The sequence below is a fragment of the Pipra filicauda genome, unplaced genomic scaffold (assembly GCF_003945595.2).
Source record: "Pipra filicauda isolate LSUMZ 115617 unplaced genomic scaffold, ASM394559v2 scaffold80_size11013439_pilon, whole genome shotgun sequence".
Taxonomy (NCBI): domain Eukaryota; kingdom Metazoa; phylum Chordata; class Aves; order Passeriformes; family Pipridae; genus Pipra; species Pipra filicauda.
Genome location: NW_024104987.1, coordinates 5902378 through 5923544, shown reverse-complemented (window position 1 = coordinate 5923544; position 21167 = coordinate 5902378). Strand labels below are relative to the sequence as shown.

Below are 21167 nucleotides of genomic sequence, written 5' to 3'. Positions count from 1 at the left end.
CTCATCCATTAGCAGGATGAGGCAAGCACAAGGCTGACCAGTTAAGTGCAATGGCACAGCAGTGACTTGTGAAGGATTTCCCAGAACCCATTTACCTGTATTTGTTGTGTTATGTAGGTGGGTAAACTGCTCTTACATAGATATTAACAAAAACAAACAAACAAACAAACAAATCAGACAGCTTATTAAGCTCAATAGCAACAAAAGTCTGCTGTTTTGCCTTTTCTTGAAAAAAAAAAAAAAAAAAAAGAGGCATTTTTTCCAGGCAAGTAGTGGATTCTTCCTATTTTCAGTTTAAAAAAAAAAGGCATTGGTACAATAAAAAAGAGAATTTTTTTGGTTTCTCTCTTGGTGCCTGCACAATCCAACCACTATTTTGCTCATTAGCTCTGAGTTTTAAGGGCACTTCAGACATCAGGTAAGATCAACAGACTGGAACAGACGACCCATCATTCTCATCATGCTTTACAGTCTGACTTAGGCTTCTACTTCCAGACTCAAGTTTTCACAAACTGATTTGCCTGGCCTTCCACCCAACCCAGTGAGAATTGCCTGCTCCAGACAGCAAGAGGTGTCAGAACACAGCAGTTTTCCTCAGGAACTTACCTAGCATTTTGCTTACATAGGGCTCAATGTCCACGTCCTGCAGGTGCTGATACGTGTGCGCGTGGTAGAGGCGCAGGGTGGAGTCCAGGCGAATGGACACCCAGACCCCATCACCCACCCAGGCCAGCTGCCTCACTTGGCTCTCCCTCCTTGGGTGGGCATCAAATGACTTCTATGAAACATTGGAGTTTAAAATTCAAAAGATGAAACATGGGAAAGAGTAAGAAAGATTTCTCTGTTACTCTCAGACCGCTTTCTTAAGTCAATTTTCTTAAGTCAACCACAACCCTCTGATCTGCAAGATAACAAGATACATGTTTAGCTTAGTTACAACTACCATATGGTGCTGGTAAAGTAATAGTAAAATTGCTGATTCCTTTCCTTGGGTTTGATCTTAAAGCTGTAGTTTCCTACTATGTCTTCATTTACACATCACATCCCAGCCTGCTCTGGCTTCTGTCTCCCTTCAACCTGAAGCCTTTTTGGTCTGAGGTCCTGCTGTCACAGCACAAGATACATGGGCCCAAAAAGTGCTTCTCTTCCTACTTCTGTCATGACTTACTCTTACATACAAAACCACCCGTGCAAAATACACACTATCCACCAGGAAAACAATCAATGTCACTGTTGCATGAACTTCATTTCATTTTTTTCCATATATACACAGCCTTCACAAAAACAGCTTATTAATTGGGTAGTTATTATTTTCAGAATTGCTGAGCAGTCAACCTCAAAAGATCTGGATCATGTCTCAGGCCAATTAGCAGAAGCTGAAGCATTAATATTGCTAAAGGCTTGCAGAAACCCCAGCCACCTTCTGCACTCGAGATGTCAGGTACAGATAAGACACTGCAGAACATTACACACCCTACATAAACAAACTACTCTCTAACTGGAGGGAGAGCACATTCAAGATTAAGTCACAAACCCCTAAAGTATGCAAAGACAGATTACAGAGAAGTTTACAGGTAGGTGGAGAATAAAATGAGGCACACACAGAGTATGTTGGGAGCTTGTCTCACAAGCTCTGCACAAGGACACTTCCAGTTCCTGGCCAGCTAGAGGTGAACAACTAAACCACTCAAAAATTGGTTTCAATAACTGCAAACTGCCTCATCTAAAAGTCTTCCAAAACAGTGAAAACATCTTAAGAAAACGTAACAAGATTTCCCAAAACAAATTTGTTTGGTTGCTTCTTTCTGTACTGATGAACAAAACAGGTGTTCTCTGGAGTTACTCTGCAGTTTGAGCTGCAGCATTAAAACACCATTTAATTATTCTCATCACCATTTTAGCTTACCTCTATTTTCATGGCCTTTGGTTGAACAACATAGATTTTGTTCCTGTAGCCACACCAGACTTTGTCATGTACCACTGTCATGCACCGTATCGAGTGGTGTGGCCGGCCCAGGTCTAAGAGGTGATAGTTTGTCAAATCCCACTGACCATCTGGGAGAACAGAAGGAGAAGAAAAAGCAAAACTAAACATTGGTTCCTATGAGTTCAAGAATAACTTAAAAGTACACGGCCTAATTTTTTAAAAGCACTGTAATAATCTGGATAAGTCAATACAAATTCATAGTTTGGCTCCTCATTAAACAGCAACTAGTTATAGGAACTCCCGGTATCCTGAATGTTATTTTTTTTAATAAGATGGTACAATGATTCACGTTCAAAACACAGCAAAACATTTTTTAAAACAGCAAGTTACCCAGTGCTAAATGCACTGCTTGGCCAGGCACCAGTGTACATGGCAACACACAGCCTGAGGCACTTGCTGCCTTGGCTGAACATGGAGATGTTGGCCAGTGCAGCAAGATCTTATGTTAAATATGCTGCAAGATCGTAAAAAAGGGCCCCTGAAATCTTCTAAAAGCATACTAAATTTGCTCATTCAACACCAAGTAAAATTCTTCTGCAGACAGAGCTAAGCCCCAGATCATCACTGACATTCATTAAAGATCCTTAAGGATTGTAAGCTACTACAGTGAATTCTTAAAAAAACCCAATAAAACAAAACCACTAAAAATATAACTTCATCCCAGATGCATCTTTCCCAGTATTTGCATTAGTGTTGTACAACCTCTTTATTTATTTTAAATACCGAGCATAGGGATTTGAACATCACAAGGAAAGGAGTAAACGAATAGGGAGGCTGTGGAAACAAGCCAACAGATAAGTTCCAGCTGCTCATAGTGAGACTTTCCCCTCCAGGTCCTATTTCTGGAGCTGGTTCAGAAGTGGTTTGGGCAGAAATTCTGAAGGGATGCTTAAAAAAGTCTCCTTGAAGGACTTGGTCAGAGAAATTAACACTAATTAAACAGAAGACACAACTATTGAGCATAACGAAAAAGCAAGAGAAATGATAATCAAAGTGGACTTTCAAGTGGCTTTTCACTATTTAGCTCAGATATATCCCATTCCCCAATTCAGAGCGAGCAAAAATTCCATTAATGCACCAGGACAGTGCAAAAATGGTACTTGAATCTGCAACTGAAATAACTAGAAAGATTTCTCAAGGCAACCTGTAAAAAACATTCCCACTGGGGAATACATTATTGAAACACTACTCATAAATGGCACATTTCTTTCCTGAGTACTGTTACAGCTTCACTGGTTTCCAGATCTAACAGAATGCTTACCAACTCCTCGGTGAAAGATTGCCAGTGTTCCATCAGCCAGTGCAACCAACACTATTCCTTTTACATGTCTGGGGAAAAAAGGAGGCACAACAATAGGAACTGTTAAACTGCACTGGTCAGAGGGCAAGTTTAAAGTAAGGTATAAACAGCATCTTTTTACAGCCATGTTAGCCCTACTGTTTTGATTTCTACAATATAGCTCAAGAAAAGGGATGTAGCAAGGTGTCAAAATCCAGTTCAAAAATCTTGAAATATAGCTAGCTACAATGCCTGAAGAAAACATCATGGATAGAACCTGTAACTGTTTTGAGTAAACAGCTACAGCTCATCATTTGGGCTACATATTTCCAAGAGATACATTTTCCTTACTCCCCGAATGTTTTCCACTATCCCTCAAAGAGCATGCAGGCAGTTATGGCAACTGACATTCCCAATATCTGAGGAGGAAACAAAAAACTACTTTGAAAGTATTTTAACAGAAATTCATTATGATTTACATGACATTCTTTCAGGACTTACACAATACTGAGAATAGAATCTTTAAGTTTAATGGCATGAACACATTTCCTCCACTGGGCCACTGACGAATGAACATACAGGCTGCAAAGACAAATCAGGAGGGATTAAAAGCACTACCAGACAATAACAACCACAAGCAAAACCCCTACAACTGAAATCCACAATCAAAGGGAAAATAAGTTTTCATCTTCCACTGGAAACTATGTACAGACTGAAAGGAAGAACTGCATGAGCAGCAGAATGAGTTTTTCAAAGGCCTAAAGCATTACAAACCTCTTTGCAGATCCATTTGTAGTAAAAAGTACGATATATTTTTCTAGCATAATAAAATACTGAAAGTTATGGAATTATAAGACCATAACTATTTCTTTGACTACAAAAAACCCACAAAATTTTTCTGCAGATGAAAGTGTTATCCATCAAAAAGAGCTTGCTAACCACCTACAATACTTTCTTTGAATTCTATAATGCCTAAATGCAGCAAAGCGTACGAGGTTTTGGCTCCCTTGAGATCTTCCTGCCCTTAATCTTGACTCCAGACAGTTATCAGGCCTGTAGGCACAAGAAGCAAGTTTAAAGCAATTATTACAAATAAGTTTAACAAGATTATCACTTCCTTACCATCCATTCTGTGCTCCAAGCCACATGGTCGGTAAAAGGCTACTCATTTTCTGTGCTTCTTCTCTCACTAGATCTTGCTCATTTGGCAAAACTGCAACATCTTTATATAACTCTGACTCAGTACTAGAAAAAAAACCCAGTTAAGATACATTTAATGAAGTGCACAGATCACTCAGGCTATAACCTAGGCATTTACTTCATTGCTGCTAATTCCTACACTGGCTTTTGAAGTACTTAAGGTGTAACTGTGCATGAAAATATGACACAGATGAAGTGACAATAACAATGAATTTCTTCAAGTGGACATTTTCTTATACAAGGAAAATTAGGTTCCATTCAAGCCTGTCAATATTGTTGATCTCTGAGGAACAGCAGAAGAGTCACAAGGCATAGCATGTCTTGTACCAAGACTATTTACACAAACCTCAACACACTTAACAAGAAAAAAAAAAAAGTAGTCATTTTGTCTCCATGCTATGTTCCCACAAACACTATATTTTTCATTTTAAATACATTTTAAGAGGTATGAGGATTGAGACTATGTACTTAGGCTGGTACACTGGAGATGCTTCTGTTGTATGCTGTACTCCCAAAGGATCTGTAAAGACATGCTCTGTGTAGACTCCAGTTTGTGCAATATCAGCTGTGTCTTCTCCTGTCCCTGCACTGACTTCTGTTGCTTCTGTTGCCTCCTCTGCTGTTGGAATGTTCTCATCTACTAAATTATTTTCATTTGCAATATCTATGTAAACAAAAAAATTTGAAAAACTTTTAACAACTGTGACAGAATTCTCAATTATTTAAAACAGCCAGAACTTCATACTGAAAACTGAAGTGACCAGACAGTCACAATCCAGATCTCATATTTCATCTAACAAGAAAATCACATCAGAAATGCCCAAACTTTCCCAGGTTGTACTGTATAAACAAATGTCAAATGCACTTGAAATACTTAAATTTAAATACTTAATGTATCAACCCAGCGACTGATGGCACAGATTGTCCTTTAAGTGATTAACTAGAACAGCAGTGAACAAATCCAACCACCCCATACCCACTGCCAGTCACATCACCATACAGCTCTGAAGGGCATAGGACAGAAAACAGGAAGAATGTCTACAAAATAAGCAGCTTCACTTAAATCTCTACTAAGACTTGACAAAATTCAAGGCATTTATTCACCTTCTCTCCAGTCATTTGTTGGCAAGATCTGCACTTCAAGTACTGAATAAATTAAAAGCTCTCTTTAAACCATGCACAAGAGAGTTCTCTCAAAAACATTTGCAAGAAGCAAACGTTAGTATCACCTCCACGGAGTTTTCAGCAACAATTACACACTGCAAGAATGCCAGACTCATATAGGCCACAGAATATTTGTTTTATGCTACCCCAGCTTACAGACACACTACTATATTACGCAGTTTCACCGTTAATTTTCAGTTACACCCAAAGGTGTTTGGCCATCCCTGACAGGGCTGTGATGTTTTCATACCTGACTGTTTCTCTGCCACTGGGGAGCCCCCGTTGGCATCCTGAGGTGCAGGTGCCCCCGTGAGCCCCTCTGCAGTGCAGCCCACCACGGTGATGCCCCCCAGCAGGCTGTCGGTCTCAGCAGAGCTGTTGCTGGTCATGCTGCCACACAGAGAGGACTTGTCCACCTGACTGGGATCTGCTTCCTGAGACCCTTCCTCTCCTGCAGGATAGTCTGTTTCCCTTGCCCCTGGAAGAGATTAAACCCATGTGTTTTTCACAGGGATAAAGCTGAGTCACTTATCTATCTGAACTTCAAACTGAATGAACTCTCCAGCACCTGAGATCAAACGTGCAGATACTTATCTACAAGCTTATTTTAGCATGATCAACAAATATAAAAGATATTGTCACAAAGCTCATAAAACAAAGGCAATACCTACATATGCTGCACACTTGAATTGTCATACAACATAATTCAATCTGCAGTTTTCCAAACAGCTTATTTCAATTTTAATTACATTTTCTATTAAAATTAGATTTCATAACAATACACATATGCAGGGATACCTGCCTACATATTTACAAAGAATTTAGCTGCAGTACATCCTTTGTTCTGGAAGAAAACCTGTTTTTTCTCTTGTACAACCCCTTCATACTTTTAAGACTTATAATATTCTCAATGCAACAAGGATTCCCTCTGCAGGAAGCTCCAAGACTTGCTACTTATCTTCAAGAGGCTGAAGAGATCAAAAAAGCAAACTACATTGTTCTTTTTGTGATGTTCACAGTTCCATGAAGCACTGGCACTATTGCACAATTTATAAGACATCAAATAAAATAGTTACTCTTGGCTGCTGACATCTCTCTACCTTTGAGTTAGTTTAGGCCAAGAGCCAACTAAAGAGTGGAACAGTAAAGTAGAAATGCAATAGTTTTTGGTATAACTAAATACTTCCTATTGCTCTGTTGCTGTAGCATTTTTATCACACCAATTCACAAATCTTTGGGTTTTCACTCAGCACAAGAAAAATCTGAATAAGAAATAAAAGAGGAGGAACTAAACATCCCAGGTCTTTACCTGGCACACTGGCAATACAAAGCACATGAGAATTGCAAACAATGAAACTGTCCAGAATATTTCCTGGTTGATTTGCATCAATTATGATAACTTTTGTAGCAGAATGTGTGCTAGTACAGATCCAAACTAGACTGGATAATTCTTCCTGATGTTTCAGTTCCTTCTGCTGATCCTGAAGGAGAATAAAGGCAGAACAGAAATGAACAACAAGAAGGGGGACAATAAAACTACTACCTTTGATCTTTCATGTTCTTACATTTTCAACTACAGAAGTATACATAAATATATGGTAAGTTAAATATCTTCGGTGCCATTGTAAAATTACATGGAGCTATACTTGTTCTCTATGAATTTAAAATATAAACCTCCCTCATATTTCATATTTGCGTAAAACATATAGAAAATAATTATACTGCACAATTCTAGTTAGAAATATGAGCACTGCTGACATGCCAGCTGCCATACTAAGTGTAGCCCCAGATTAATGTGATGTCCCAAAGATTAAAGTCTTTGTTTTTATACCCTTAATATGAATTCCATTCATGGCAGTCAGAACATGAACAGTTTTGTCATAAATGTTTTTTAAAGGAGGCAGCAGTGGTATAAGCAATGCATCATTTTGATGTAAAACTTATTTACTCCTCAGATTTGCCGACAAGCTGGCACAGTATTTTTGTAGTTGGATTCAATAACCCAACTATCTTGGGTTGATGATTACCAAGAAAAATCTATTTGTTACCAATAAGCCTGATTACAAAATACTTCATTATTCTACTGATAAAGATGTTTAACTATATAAATTTATTAAATGTCTTTACAGGGACCTTACCTTGAGCTCCTGGTCTAGTTTATCTAAGCTACTCTGAGATCCTGTTTGCTGCTTGTTGCCATCTGCATCCACACCAGTCACATCATTGTAGAACACACTGGCACCAACCACAGACCCGCCGTCCCGTGTTTTCCCTCCTGACAGGTTCACCCCTACAGCACACCACAGCTGGGAAGAAAAAGAAATATTTCACTTGAATTCTAGACTAAAAAAAAAAAAAAAAAAAAAGACACAACCACTGTTAAATATGCTAAGTAATACAAACATTTTGTATAACTGCAGTCCATTTTAAGGAATTCATTACAATTAAAGTACATTTCTACTGAAGCTTGAATTCTTCTTCACTATGCTTTAAAAAGAAACTACTTAATTTCAAAAAGAACATAACTGAGTCTAAGTTAAAAATATTCAAGCTATAGGTTGTCCAAGTCTCTCTATCACCACTGGAAATATCCTACCTTCATAGAGGTATCCTTCTCATCTAAAGGTCTCAGGTAAACAGGTACAGGCAAGTTTTTCATCTTATTTTCACCCTGGCCACCATTTGCCACCTAGGTTAAAAAAAAAAACAAACAGAATGGAAAAGCTTTTTACAGTCTTTGGAATCAGTTTGCTCAGACTTCACAAAACAAGATTAAGAGTTTTGCATTGTTGTTTTCCTAGAAAGATTCTTTACTGCAAAAGTTCAACAAAAAAATTGCCAGAATCACTCAAACACAAGCTGTGAAATCATATTCCATTCAAATGTCCCAAAACATGAAGTTGTCACCCTTACACATGAAAACATGATACCTGTTTGTACTTCTGAGGTAGACTCCAGCCAAATGCTTGCACCCTGCCATCCTCTTTCTGAACGTGTGCTTTCACCTGGCGATACTGCTCCCTCTTCTGCTCCCTGCGTGAGGCTAAACTGGCTTCAGTTCTGGAGAAGAAACATTATTGAAAAACCTCTTTAGAACTCTTTGTGCAACGGGAGTTGCTGTTAAACTCAATAATCAAGAGCTCTGGAAGCACTGGGTTACCAGAGACATCCCCAGGTCTCCTGTGGGCTGTTTCTAAGGGACCGGTAAAAGACAGGCACAACCAGAAAGTCTGTTGCCAGGATCCTTACAGAAAATTAACTTGGGTTATGTACCTCTACTAGAAGCTTTAAAAGTTGTACATCAAAAGAATATATTGTCAAAGAGAAGCACAGGAGAAAAAAAAAATAATTGCAGATGCTTGTTAGCCTGACTCATGTTACTTTCCACTGAAGTACCTGTACAGTTATTGCTTAGCTACAAAACTTGCATATAGAAGTGTACTTAGTGCTGCCTTCTGTGCCTAAATGCACTTTATGAAAGACAGTGACATTTCCCAAGCAGAATATTACTGTCAGGTATCCAGAGTACTCACCCACTGCTGCACCTTTCAGCCTGCACTGTCTTGAGTTCTTATGTATCAGCACTCACTTCAGGAGAACATCACACTTAGCAGCATGTTAAATCTCAGAGGATTAAAAGAGTAAACACTTGATAGAGCATATCTAGTATTATAAAACTAAAATGTCTTACTCTTCACTGAGGAATTCAAAGGCTTTAGATTTGTCACTGGGTAATTGAGATAAGGTGCTGCTTCTTTTCTTGACTGACGGAGTAATGTGCGAGGTTGGAGCATTGTATTTAACATTGACAGGAGGTTCTGGTTTCTTTGCTGTATTGCTGGAGGAACTGAAGAGCCTGCTAAAACTAGAAGAAAGAAAAAAAAAAAGAGTCAAGATTTGTCAGATACATCCAGATTTGACTATGCAGGCAAAACAGTGCATATGCCAGCCTGCTCACGACAGTTAAACTAAGAAAGTGGAGCCCAACATAGCAGCAGCCACCACACGCTCAGCAACACCCTCAAAGCACAAAAATTCATGTCAGTCAGAAAAATTCCTAAAGAATTATTATCCCATTTGTTCATCAAATTTAACGGGAGCTTCATCTTGAATTAACATCTACAGGGAACCAACAAATATTAGGATGTGAACATCACACCTGGAAGGCAGGTTTATGAAGCACATTAGTTCATGCAGAGAGCACTTTAAAAACCCCACCATTTTCTGGGCAAAAAGATAGAATAGTTATCAGCAAACCACAACATCAAAAGGATTATTCGACAAATATCTTGTTGTGAAAACCAATGGTTTAGATTTAAAGAGCTTGAAGTTAGCAAGGACAATGTAACAATCACTAAGCTGTACTTCACAGAGGAAAAGGAAGCTGAAATAAATGCAATCCACACATGCTATTCAGGTTTCTACTATTCATCATAAAAAAGAACCCAGAAAAATGTTCAGGACAAGAGTCCTGATGCATATTCAACTAGAAAAACGAAATTAAAAATCAAGCACTTTGGCATTTAACTTCACAAAGTGCACAACCATGTGATGCAGCTTACGATACATTCTGTCTTCTAGACCAGTCTTACCGAGCTGGCATGCTGGGTAACAAGAGGAGAACAATTAAGACATCTTAAAGGATATAGCTAACATACACAAATGTGCCAGCTAATTGGTTAGAGTCTTTTATCTATTTTTGCCAGTGAGTTGTGTTTCAATACTTACAACTGCCAAATGCTCGATCTCTTCTTCTCTTGCATGGCTGGATTTTCTCTCGATGCTCTACAAGAAATAAATTCCAAGTTTACTGAGTAAGCACCAATAAAAAAGGGAAAGGAACAGAACAGGGTGTAACTCTAATTTTTTTAAAAAAGGATAACATATCAAAAGTAACAAAGCCTGTTTCTTCACATTGCCACTTCTATTCTGACCAGAACTGAAATTCCCACGAGATCAACTGAAACTACATAATATACTCCATCCACATTTCTTTGCATCCCAAACACCAGTTGTGTTTGGGGAGTGCTTTTCAGACAGAAGAGACAAACCTGTGTAACACTTTGCAATGAAAACAGTCAAAAGAAAGCAGCAAACCATTTAAATTCTTCTGCCTCCCATTTTTTAATATTTTAACCATTTTTTTTTTGTTTTAAAGCCTCTAATTCTTCAACATATCAGTAAGTGATAAAGTGAGTGTTCCTGAAGTCACAGATGCGTTAACAGAGATAGGAGAGGGTTTTCACAGCAGACAATAGCTATAGAAAAACAAGCCATATCTGTTGGGAATATGCATTTTTCCAAAGGCTCACAGATATGAGGACAATGGGAACAATCAAGTGCCATTGCTGTACGTGGCCAGCAGGCAGCACCACTGACTCTGGTATGGCAGGGGTATCTACAATTATCAGCTTCTGTAACTGTTCCAAAATACACACATTTCTTCAAGGGATGCTTATTTTGCATCATATGAAGTAACAAGTTTTCACTGAGGTCTCACCAAGAACCCATTTTGACAAGTTATATGCCCATAATTTAAAAAACAAAGTTATCCATGGGCATGAGGGAGACAAGCAGAAGGCACTTAACCTACTGACCAGATCACCCTGCAGCTAAAAATGAGGAGGTTGTAAAATCCAAGGAGCTCTGCCAAAGATTTTAAAAGAGCCTTTCACCTGATCATCTCAGTCCATCGCACAGCTTCCTGGAGCTCCATCAGCCTCTCCTTGTACTGGTTCCTCTCCATCAGGACACGGGCCATCTCCACCCGGGTGAAACGCTTCCGCTGCGCCGTGGGGACGTCGCTCTGGGCACACAGCAAAGCAGACATGGAGGAACAAAGGAGAACAGCAGGGCCTTGCAGAGTCACCCTCTGCCTTCCCACAGGAGTCAGTTCAGGCCACAATTCCAGATTCCAAACCATTTGGGGCTTTGTAAAACTAACTCAATTTTATCTTCCTCTCCTCCCATCCTTTGTATCCGATATAATCTGAATGTGCCACAGTAATGGGCAGAGAGCAAAGCAGGAAAACTAATCACTGTCAGTTAAAGTTTACTTGTGCTCTTTAGATCTTCTGTCTTTTCTATTCATGGAGAAACTTTACTGACACTTATTAAGCAGCAAAGCTTGGCAGCACTCACTAAACACGTGGACTTTTAATGTCCCACTGTGAATCACACACACAAAAAATACACACACACACATACACCTACATCATCATCCTCTTTAGCTTTCTGTCTTGCTTCCTCTGCTTCTGCACGAGCTCTAAATACAAAATAAAAAACAGCTGCATTAAATATCACAGTTGGGTTTTTTCTTTCTTTTTCACAACCAAGGAATTAAACTTACTTTCTCAGCTCTTCTTCCAGTTCCTTGTTCTTCTCTTCAAGCTTTTGTTTTGCTTGTTTTACAGCCTCCAGTTCACCTTGTAGTACATCCTTCTCACAGGTCAATTCATCCACCTTTGCTATCAAATCATTCTTCACTACATTCAGTGCATTTCTGCACAAACATGGAAAATACACCATTACAAGGATGATTGTGGTTTCATAGTTCAGCTTCAAGCCTGATTTTATTCCCAAAGACCTACACATTTCATAAAAGCTGCTGCAAAAAGGTACAGCTTTCTAAGAGATCAAACCCTGCCCCCCCAGGTCATAAATGTTCAAACACGTTCACACCCCTGTATTAGAAAAAAGTACTGATAAATCAGTTTGTTTGGAATAAATTCCTCCACAGTGCTCCAATGGATTTCCTTCTGCACTTACAGCTGTTCTGACAGGGAGCTGACCTCATTAGGACAGAGCACTGCATTTCTTGTAGCCTTACAAGGATAAAAGAAGCTTTTGCTTCTTAGGTCCTTAATTTCTAGAAGAATACCAACTCAGCTATATACCTAGCCAAATACACCTACAAATTCAAAATACTCATACCAGCACTACTCTTAGAACTGAAAGCACATCTGTATAATTTCGACTGTGTATGAAGATATTGAAGATATAATGAAGTAACAAAGGCAGTATTTTTACATAAACAGTCTCACTTACTTTGTCTCCAACAGCTGAGTGTTTTCCAAAATAAGGTTTTCAACCTCCCGTCCCATTCCTTTCCAAGGGAAACAAACACATGAAATTAGCAAATAAAATGGATGTTTTCATGAAACTTATGTTTTGCCATTGTCTAAAGCCAACTCAATTTTAAGTATGACAAACTTGTAAGGAGAACTGTGAGCTATCTGAAGTTCCAGGTCCAACCTACCTCCTATAATTAGCTTTCCCCTCCACCTACTCCCAGTTTGACTTCAATTAAAGGCATCCCTGGTTAGTGACCAGTGCTGCCTCCACCTACCCTATATATTTGGAAGATGCTACACTACTAAGTCAAAAACCAAACATAGCATATACTGCAGAAGTATTAGTCCACAAAACATTAAGTTTAAAATGCTCAATTGTCTTTTATACCACGTTAGATACAAAAGTATATCAGTTATAGACACAAGACATGCTGAATAAAGCTCAGATTGTGAAAGCCCTGCAGATTTCCCCAGAGCAAATGATACCTTACCAAAGAAATTATGGTCTTTAATGCCCATGCATTCCATGTAGAGCAAAAACAAGAACAAGAAACATTTCATGTAAGGTGTAGTATGAGCGAAGAGCAATAAAAAATTTAGACTTATGAAGTAAGAGCGAATTAAAACAAAGCCACCACCAAAAGTCTGAAGTGGAATGTGATGTGATTAGAAGCAGGATTTGTAAGAAGGACAGATGTTGAAGAAATTAAGTCTGTCACAACCATTTCTAATGGTTAGACCTCTTATAAAAATCAGTAATAATGTCTCTCATTTTCTGTGAAATAATTTAGAAGCACAGTACTTGGAAGAAATGCTAATCCATTCAGGAAACATTTCCAATTAATCTACTACTATGGAAAAAAGTGAACCTATCTTTTTATGCAGCCACTTCAAGGTTACTTAAGCTTCTGAAAATCAATTTCTTACCCTATTTTTGGCACACCTAATACAATTTGCAGGATTTTAGAAAGAAACTTTCAGGAGAGAATAATTATTTTGCATTTTGCACAGCAAAATAATTACCACAGTGATAACAGCAGAAATTATGTTAATTCAAGACTAACATAATGAATGAGAAAGGTATCTTAATGGTGGAGGCCTTTTAAAATACTTTACGAACACAATCTTCTAAGAAACTTTGGTAACAGAAGACTTAAAAGATATTTGGATAACAAAGAAAAAAGGTATCTATAAATAGACATGCAAGTCAAAGTTGCCTCTTGAAATTTCCCTCTCTGGCTTTTGGATTAAAAGTAAGTGACATTTAATAGTGAAGCAACTTAGATCAGTTATTGTTAACTTCATGAATATCTGGAGAAACCCCCTACACTACAGTCATCATGAGCTTTTGTTCAAGAAGCTATTGCTTTTTAAACATTTTCGGTATTCACAGATAAAAGTAGGTAGGATCATTCCCAACAGGTTTCAGGATCCTTTATAATGCAAGAACAAAAATTAGAAAGCCAGAGTGCAAAGGCAAAAAAAAAAAAAAGTTACCAAGCAGGAAAAAAAAAGCAGAGAAATGTATTTTATGAGAGCAGCAGCCAAGAATGCCTGACTGGAGAAGCAACAGATTTCAAAGATTTTTTTTAAAAAAGAAGCATACACACCAGAATATTCCCCTGGGTATGCAGCCCAAGAGAAAACAGATTAGAGAATCCCAATTAACTACTTTGACAGAACTCCAAACTGAAGTTTAATGCTCACTCAGAACAGATCCAAATGCTTGAAAAACACCAACTATCCTGGATGCAGATGTGGATTTTCAGCTACTGTTTGGACTATGATTGTCCTCAAAGTGAAATGACAGTTCTACAGTAAAAATTTGAGACCAGCACATTCTGCATAACAAACTCTGGTATCATCCTGTGCTTAGCTGCACACACTGGTGCTTCCAGCAGCAGTTTTACAGAAAATGGTAATAAAGTCAGTGACAAACCTTTGATAAGTTATAGCATAAGGTTATTTTTGGCCCACAGAAGACAAAGCACTGTGATCAGGACAGTCTGACAGTAATTTGATTGGTTTAATCAATTTATCACATCATCTAAGGTATGGAAGTTGCTCTATGTTATTACTTCTCCAGTACCTGTATTTTTGCATGCAGAATGTGTGATTAGTTGTCCCTGTGACAATGGAGTGACAAGAGTTTTGGATGAAGTATGTTCCAGTAAGGATGTGGAGATCCTCACTGCTCAGCAGAGTGACAACAAAGAAAAACCATCTCAGACTGGAGATGGGCCCATTACTCCCAGTGAGTAACACTTTGCAGAAATGTCACCTGCCTGATGTAAAACACGTTTCTGGTGAAACACTGAACAACCAGAAATCCAGATTGCACACAGGAGTTCTAACCAGTGCTAACAATCTGTATTTTTGCTGGGTCAGAGGACAGAAGCAAACAAGCTGCTGATTGTCTCTACACAACCCATTTCTAAAACACCCAAAAGCAGCATCTGCATTTTATACATTCCACAGTACCAGCCTTCATTATTTCAAAATGAGGCCTGAACAATGATATGGCCATAAATATCTTGTTATGTTGTTTATAGAAAGATCATTCTTCTCATGACCTTTTTGCTCTTGATCAACTCATGTTCCCCAAACTCACACTTTGTTCAGTCAGCACAGAAGTAACAGAAAGTTGCTTGGACAGGGAAGAGAAATGTGGGTTTCCCCTCCCCTTTCAATTAATGGTTTGATTCTCAAATTACCACGATTGCATTTTGCTGCAATTCTCTTTGAAGTTAAAATCCCTAAAGAGGTGATAAAGCCAGGCCATTACAGATCAGGCACAATCTGAATTAAACTACCTAAAACTAGTTGAAGGCAAAAATCCTTCCTTGAGATAAAATCCTGGTGTCAGAGAACATGTAAGGAGAAATGAAATAGGGAATAGTGTAAGAAACACCCCAAAAGATTAAAGTTATATTGAAAGAAAGAACAAACACTTTCTCCTGTTTGAATTCCAATGACTACCTTAGGATGCTACTCAAACGATTTTAATGCAAACGAAGCCTAACAATAAATCCAGCAAGAACAATTAAGCACTCCACTAACAAGGAAAATTCCTGTACACAGCATCTTTAAATAACCTTCCTTACCCAGCAAATCTGCACCTTCATCCACATCTCCAATTAGGCCAGAACCAGCAGATGACAGCTCTTCAAAGAGTGACTCTGTGTTACGGTCAAACGCTTTGTTCTCGATGCCTTTGGTAGGAGTGCTGCTCAGGGAATTAAACAAGGCATGAAAAAGCAGAAAGAAAACATTCCCACCATGAAGAAAGTTTTCTCTGCATCTTTACCAATAATTCATTTGTTACCCCCACCAAAACCCAGTAAAATTGTCAACAGCTTTCAGTTGCCTTATAAGTCCTAGATTCTATTTTCAAATACTAGTTGGCATCAAGATCCAAAACTTGACATGGGTGCTCGTATCAAGCTGGTCAGGATTTTAATAAATTAAAGCATATCAAGTTCTGGCCTGTAGAAACTCAGTTCCATCAGGACTTAGTCAGCCCAAATGACTAAAGAACAGACAGCTCAGCCAAACTGGAAGTCATTTAATATAACAAGAATGCAAGAGAACCCAGTAGTCAGAGATCAAAATATTCCTCTGGCCAGAGAAGTGGCTCCTTTCACACAAAGCTCTTACACCATTAACATTCCCTGTACAAGGTAATTTTTTCCATCTCGTCACAAGAATGAAACACATAGACACAAAATGTATTTGAAGGATTTGTGACTATACCCTGAATTGTTTAGGGCTTACCTAAAAGATCAGGCACCCCTGGCTACTAAAACAGCACTTGTTTATTTTTATGGGGCTATAGAGCTTTGGAAAGAAATGTTACCCTTCACAAGCAAAAGCCTGAAAGGGAGCAGACTCAGACAAAAGTTCTGTCAAAACTGGGATTCCACCACCAGAATCTGATAAATAAATGCTGTAATATTTGCAAAGCCAGTCATAAATCCAGATTTTAAAGATACAGATAAAGACACAAGGGTCTAGTTTAGAAACTGCTAGTACTTTGAAATCTTCATCTAGGAAGAAAAGGCCTTTCGGAACAGCCCCTTTGCTTGGAAATAAGAATATTTAAGTACTCTTAAGTCTGTTATAGCATGAAATACCCTGAACATTCATCAGGTTTAACAAAAGAACAAAGAACTTCTGTTGCATTTAAAACCTCCTGAGGAATTTGGGGAAATAAGGTCACAGAAGTAGGAGATTCATTACATAATGCAGGATCTTAGTCTGGTAAAATTTCTTAACAAATTACAAGTTCCAAACTGAAACGTAATACACTCTAAAATTTATCTTCTTACTCAAATCACAACACACAACTTACCTGGAACCCTTATATCCACTGAGATCTTTATCCATATCCAGCTCTGGAGTTGACTCAATGATTGCCTGAACTTCTGATTTTTCTTCATTTTCATTTCCCCCTGAGACAAAGCAAGTGGTACAGCTCCATAAACAACATCACCATGACAGTAACCACATGTAGTTGTTATTGATCAATCACCAACTCCTTAGATTTCTGATCAAAAACTTACCGAGGTAATTAAATGAGAAAACCTACAGATTTTGATACTCTATGGTAGACACTGGAATTTCCAAGTCTCTCTTGAATTTAACATAAGTCATCCAACAGTAGTTATTTCCCACTATTTCTGCAACTGGAACCAAGATGTCTATCATCTCATGCCTTTTTGTGTCTAGCTAAGTTCCAATTCAAGGAAATGTCATAAGTAATTTCAATTCTGAAGAAAAAGGGACTAAAGGCACCAACAAACAACAGACTTCTCTCTTATCAATATTCTGTACTCCTCAAAATATTGAGTAAAAAACCCCAACGTTTCTCCTTTATGGCACAACAAGATATTTAATAACTGATTAAATATGAGGTCCACAGTAACCATACACTAAGAATTTAAAGCAGCTCACCAGTGGACACATTTCTTGTCTCTTGAGCTGCCTGTACTTCAATATTCTTGCTTATGTCCACCTTCTCATTCGACATCTCTGTGTCCTTTGCAAGTCCTTCAACATTTTCCTTCTGAGGAGTTTCAGCAGGCAGCACAGGCACATCTGAAGCAGCTGTGGATGCTGGAGTAGTACATTTGGAGCCTGTCTGGCTGACATCAGAGAGCTCATCCTAAAATTGTACAGTTACCATAAAAAAATGAACACAAATTAAAGTGTTACTAGAAGAGCTGGGCATATAAACCAAAGAACAGAACCCAAAATTCCTGTATTTTACTGAAGGCTATGCAAATGCAAGGAAACAGGAACAGAAAGAATACTTTAAGACAGTACAGTCCTCTTTAGACTATGGCTGTTTCACTTCTCTTAAAGCAGCTATAACTGCATAAAAAAATGCCTTTATTTTTCATAGTAATGTTTGATCTCAGTTGATAATTACAGTCACAATCTCAGGGTGCTTTTGGTTAAGTCTTCCAGACAACAAGGAACATTCCCACATTAATAATCCTTCTACAGCTGCACAGTGAACTGCTGAATCTTCCCAAAGCTGTCATAAAACTACTTGTTCAAAATGCACATGGTATCTTGAAACATCTTCTTAAAAAGCAGAGATCAAAGCACTGATGCAGAACATGGATTTAACTGATATAAAAGTAAAGTATTTCACAGAATCATAAACACAGGGACCTTAAAGACCATCCAGTTCCAACCCCCTGCCATGGGCAGGGACACCTTCCACTAGACCAGGTTGGTCCAAGCCCCGTCCAACCTGGCCTGGAACACTTCCAGGGATATTTGCAAGCACTTCACTGACACTGTTTTTATGTCCTTTCCAGTCTGAACTGCAATCCCTGAATGACACTGGGAATGAGACATGGAACTGCAGTGACTACCTGTCCAGTTCTATTTCAGATCCACTATGGAACACCAGTAAATAGCTCCTTAGAAGCTGATTCCTGGCAACAATTTACTTTACAGTGACACTGTATCAAGACCCCAAGTGTGGCATTAATTAAGGAATTAATCCAGCTGCTGGACTCCAGATTATGACCATTACTCAGAGCTACAACAGGCACTGGGTGGGAGGACAAGCTAGACCCTGTTTGACACAATTTTGAATATACCAAAAGACCTTTTCTGGACCTTCTCTCATCTCCTTCATTCACATTTTACCCCTCATTCATGGCTAGATCCACACCAGCATCCAGATGTCTTAAGGATGACTTAAACAGCACATGACAGTGAACAACAGCTCACTGCAGGCAGGAAAACAAATTGGTCTGTTTAGGTCAATATTTTCTAGCACACAATGTTAGAGGAGTCTTGCTGGGGAAAATAAAGATGAAACCTGAGGCTGGCGTGTGCAAAATGAAGGCAGAATGGTAAGTTTTGATAAGAAGTTATTTTAGTGTTTTCCAAAATCAGGGGGAATCAGAGGTGAAAGCAAAGTCCTGGAAGTCTGTGACATTTAAAGAGAAAGTGCTATCACAGGATACCCAAACTTGTCAAGAACGAAGCAACTTCAGATTTTGTAAAGCACAAATCCGCTTACTGCTAGGATCCCTTTTTGAGAAGGAAGTGAAACTAAATTTTAAGGTTATTTAAAAAAAAAAACAACACAAAAGAGATCTGTATATAGACACACATTCCCTCATTTGCACTTAGCGTAAGATGACTAAGAATTGTAACTTCTAAATGTTTACTTTTGGAACTTCCTCGAAAGAGAAGATTTTAATTTGGGAGGGTAGGGAGGAAAACACACATTTATGTATATGTAAAGCTTGTATCCTATAGCTACACTCCCACATGGAATTTCCCAGCCCTAGAAACACAATTCAGCACTTTCAAGACCTGCCTATCAATTACTGACAGTTCCCATCCTTTGTTAGCAAATTGCAGGATAACCAACTATTAATATTTGATAATTCTGACAAAAGTATTCAGAAATACAATCAACTAACAGATGCCTCTAAAGGAATAAAAGAAAAGAGGAAAAAAGCTACACAAGTTACCCAATTGCCTTTTGAATTGGTGAAGTTCAGCCACTGGGTAATGATTCATAGTTCAGTGAGCAGATACAGAAGGGAGGAAGTGGTGCCCCTTACCAAGGGAATCCACAGTTCACACGAACGAGGAATAAAACCTCAACAGAGCTGTTGGCTCTGTTCAAACATTTCTACATCTTTGTATTCCAAAAGCATCCACTGACTGATGCAGCACAGACTGATCACTGACATTCACACACAAAGCTCAAGAAAAACAGCTTGATAGCACAAGAAAAAACAGTGAATAAAAACAATGCATGGAAGGGTCCTTTCCTTAAGGGCATTTCAAATCAACTCATCTATTTTATATTTCTGACTTTATTTATCTATGGTATTTTTTCAGATTACTCTTAGAAACTACACGGATTAAACTATCATGAATGTTTAATCTAGAACTAAAGAAAATGAAAAGCAATTTCATTAAGTGGCACTGAATTAATCAAACTATCTCAAAGCCTAAACATTTGAAAGTCAGTGCTGTGTTGACTTAGTAAATTTGACCTTTTTTGGTCATGTTTCTAAAAGACTTTTCCTTAAAAAAAAAAAAAAAGCTTAAAAACTCAGTAATTAAATCTGAAGGAGTAACTCGCCTGCAATGCTGTGCAGAAATGAGCAGAAGAAAATGAGTGGCACATAATTGTGTGTCATCTTACAATGATACCCAGCTATGTCACTACTGTGCAAGCTACAGAACGCTCAGGGTTTTTCTCCTGGGTTTCTCCCTGCCACCCATTCTTTGTGATACTTATACAGGAAACACTGACCATTAATGAAATGTTCATGCATGAAAGGAATAGGACAAAGTCAAGACCCAAACTCAAGGCTAGGACCATCGTTAAGTGTCAAATTTTTAGAATCAAACTCATGTTGTTACTTTGATATGTTTATAATTAACCATTATTTACACTTCCCATTATGTCCACATGACCTCTAGGGGGAAAAAAAATGGGTTTCTATTATTTCTGAATAGCTTTTTTAGTTCTTATCAGTTAAACATTCCCTTGCTAGGTAGTTATTAAGTTCACTTAGGAGGAAATTCCCCCCAGCTGTATGCCTTTCCAGAAATAACAGTACTCCCATAGTATTCCAAAAAAACTCATCAAGAAACACATAGAGAGGATTTACACATTCTGGAGTTCTTCACCCTGCAGATCCTCCTCCTGCTGTGCTGTGAGTGCAGCCGAGTCCTGACTGCCAGACTCATCACACTCCAACACCACTCCCCCATTTCTCCATTCCTGCAGCTTGTTCTGTGCCACCCTCTCACTGCTGGAACACAGAACAATTGCAGGAATTCTACTCAGGCTACATGTAAGGGAATTCATAATAACAGGCTAATCTAGGAAAGTTAGGTCATTCTCAACTCTGTGGCCTACCTACACCATACACCTGGTAGTAGGCAGAGCAGAGCCCATGTAGTAACCAAA

At 38.5% G+C, this 21167-nt stretch overlaps 1 protein-coding gene across 11 annotated transcripts in view; it reads right to left on the bottom strand.

Annotated features, from left to right (window-relative positions):
• Window positions 1-21167, bottom strand: part of SPAG9 (sperm associated antigen 9) — a 61926-nt gene that overhangs the window by 9327 nt on the left and 31432 nt on the right. For 4 of the 11 annotated variants that reach the window (XM_027749502.2, XM_027749507.2, XM_027749510.2 and 1 more), the window contains 20 exons: window positions 17657-17867; window positions 17055-17154; window positions 15808-15929; window positions 12678-12735; window positions 11980-12132; window positions 11844-11895; window positions 11306-11436; window positions 10359-10415; window positions 9322-9495; window positions 8561-8690; window positions 8227-8319; window positions 7769-7936; window positions 6940-7111; window positions 5881-6108; window positions 4935-5130; window positions 4389-4511; window positions 3768-3848; window positions 3249-3316; window positions 1907-2055; window positions 607-778 (listed from right to left, as the gene is read on the bottom strand). In XM_027749502.2, the coding sequence (XP_027605303.2) occupies window positions 607-778; window positions 1907-2055; window positions 3249-3316; window positions 3768-3848; window positions 4389-4511; window positions 4935-5130; window positions 5881-6108; window positions 6940-7111; window positions 7769-7936; window positions 8227-8319; window positions 8561-8690; window positions 9322-9495; window positions 10359-10415; window positions 11306-11436; window positions 11844-11895; window positions 11980-12132; window positions 12678-12735; window positions 15808-15929; window positions 17055-17154; window positions 17657-17867 (2638 nt within the window). Of the gene's footprint in view, window positions 1-606; window positions 779-1906; window positions 2056-3248; window positions 3317-3767; window positions 3849-4388; window positions 4512-4934; window positions 5131-5880; window positions 6109-6939; window positions 7112-7768; window positions 7937-8226; window positions 8320-8560; window positions 8691-9321; window positions 9496-10358; window positions 10416-11305; window positions 11437-11843; window positions 11896-11979; window positions 12133-12677; window positions 12736-13194; window positions 13210-14313; window positions 14326-15807; window positions 15930-17054; window positions 17155-17656; window positions 17868-21167 lie in introns of all 11 variants that reach the window. The other 7 variants (XM_039390174.1, XM_039390176.1, XM_039390177.1 and 4 more) reach the window with 3 other exon arrangements.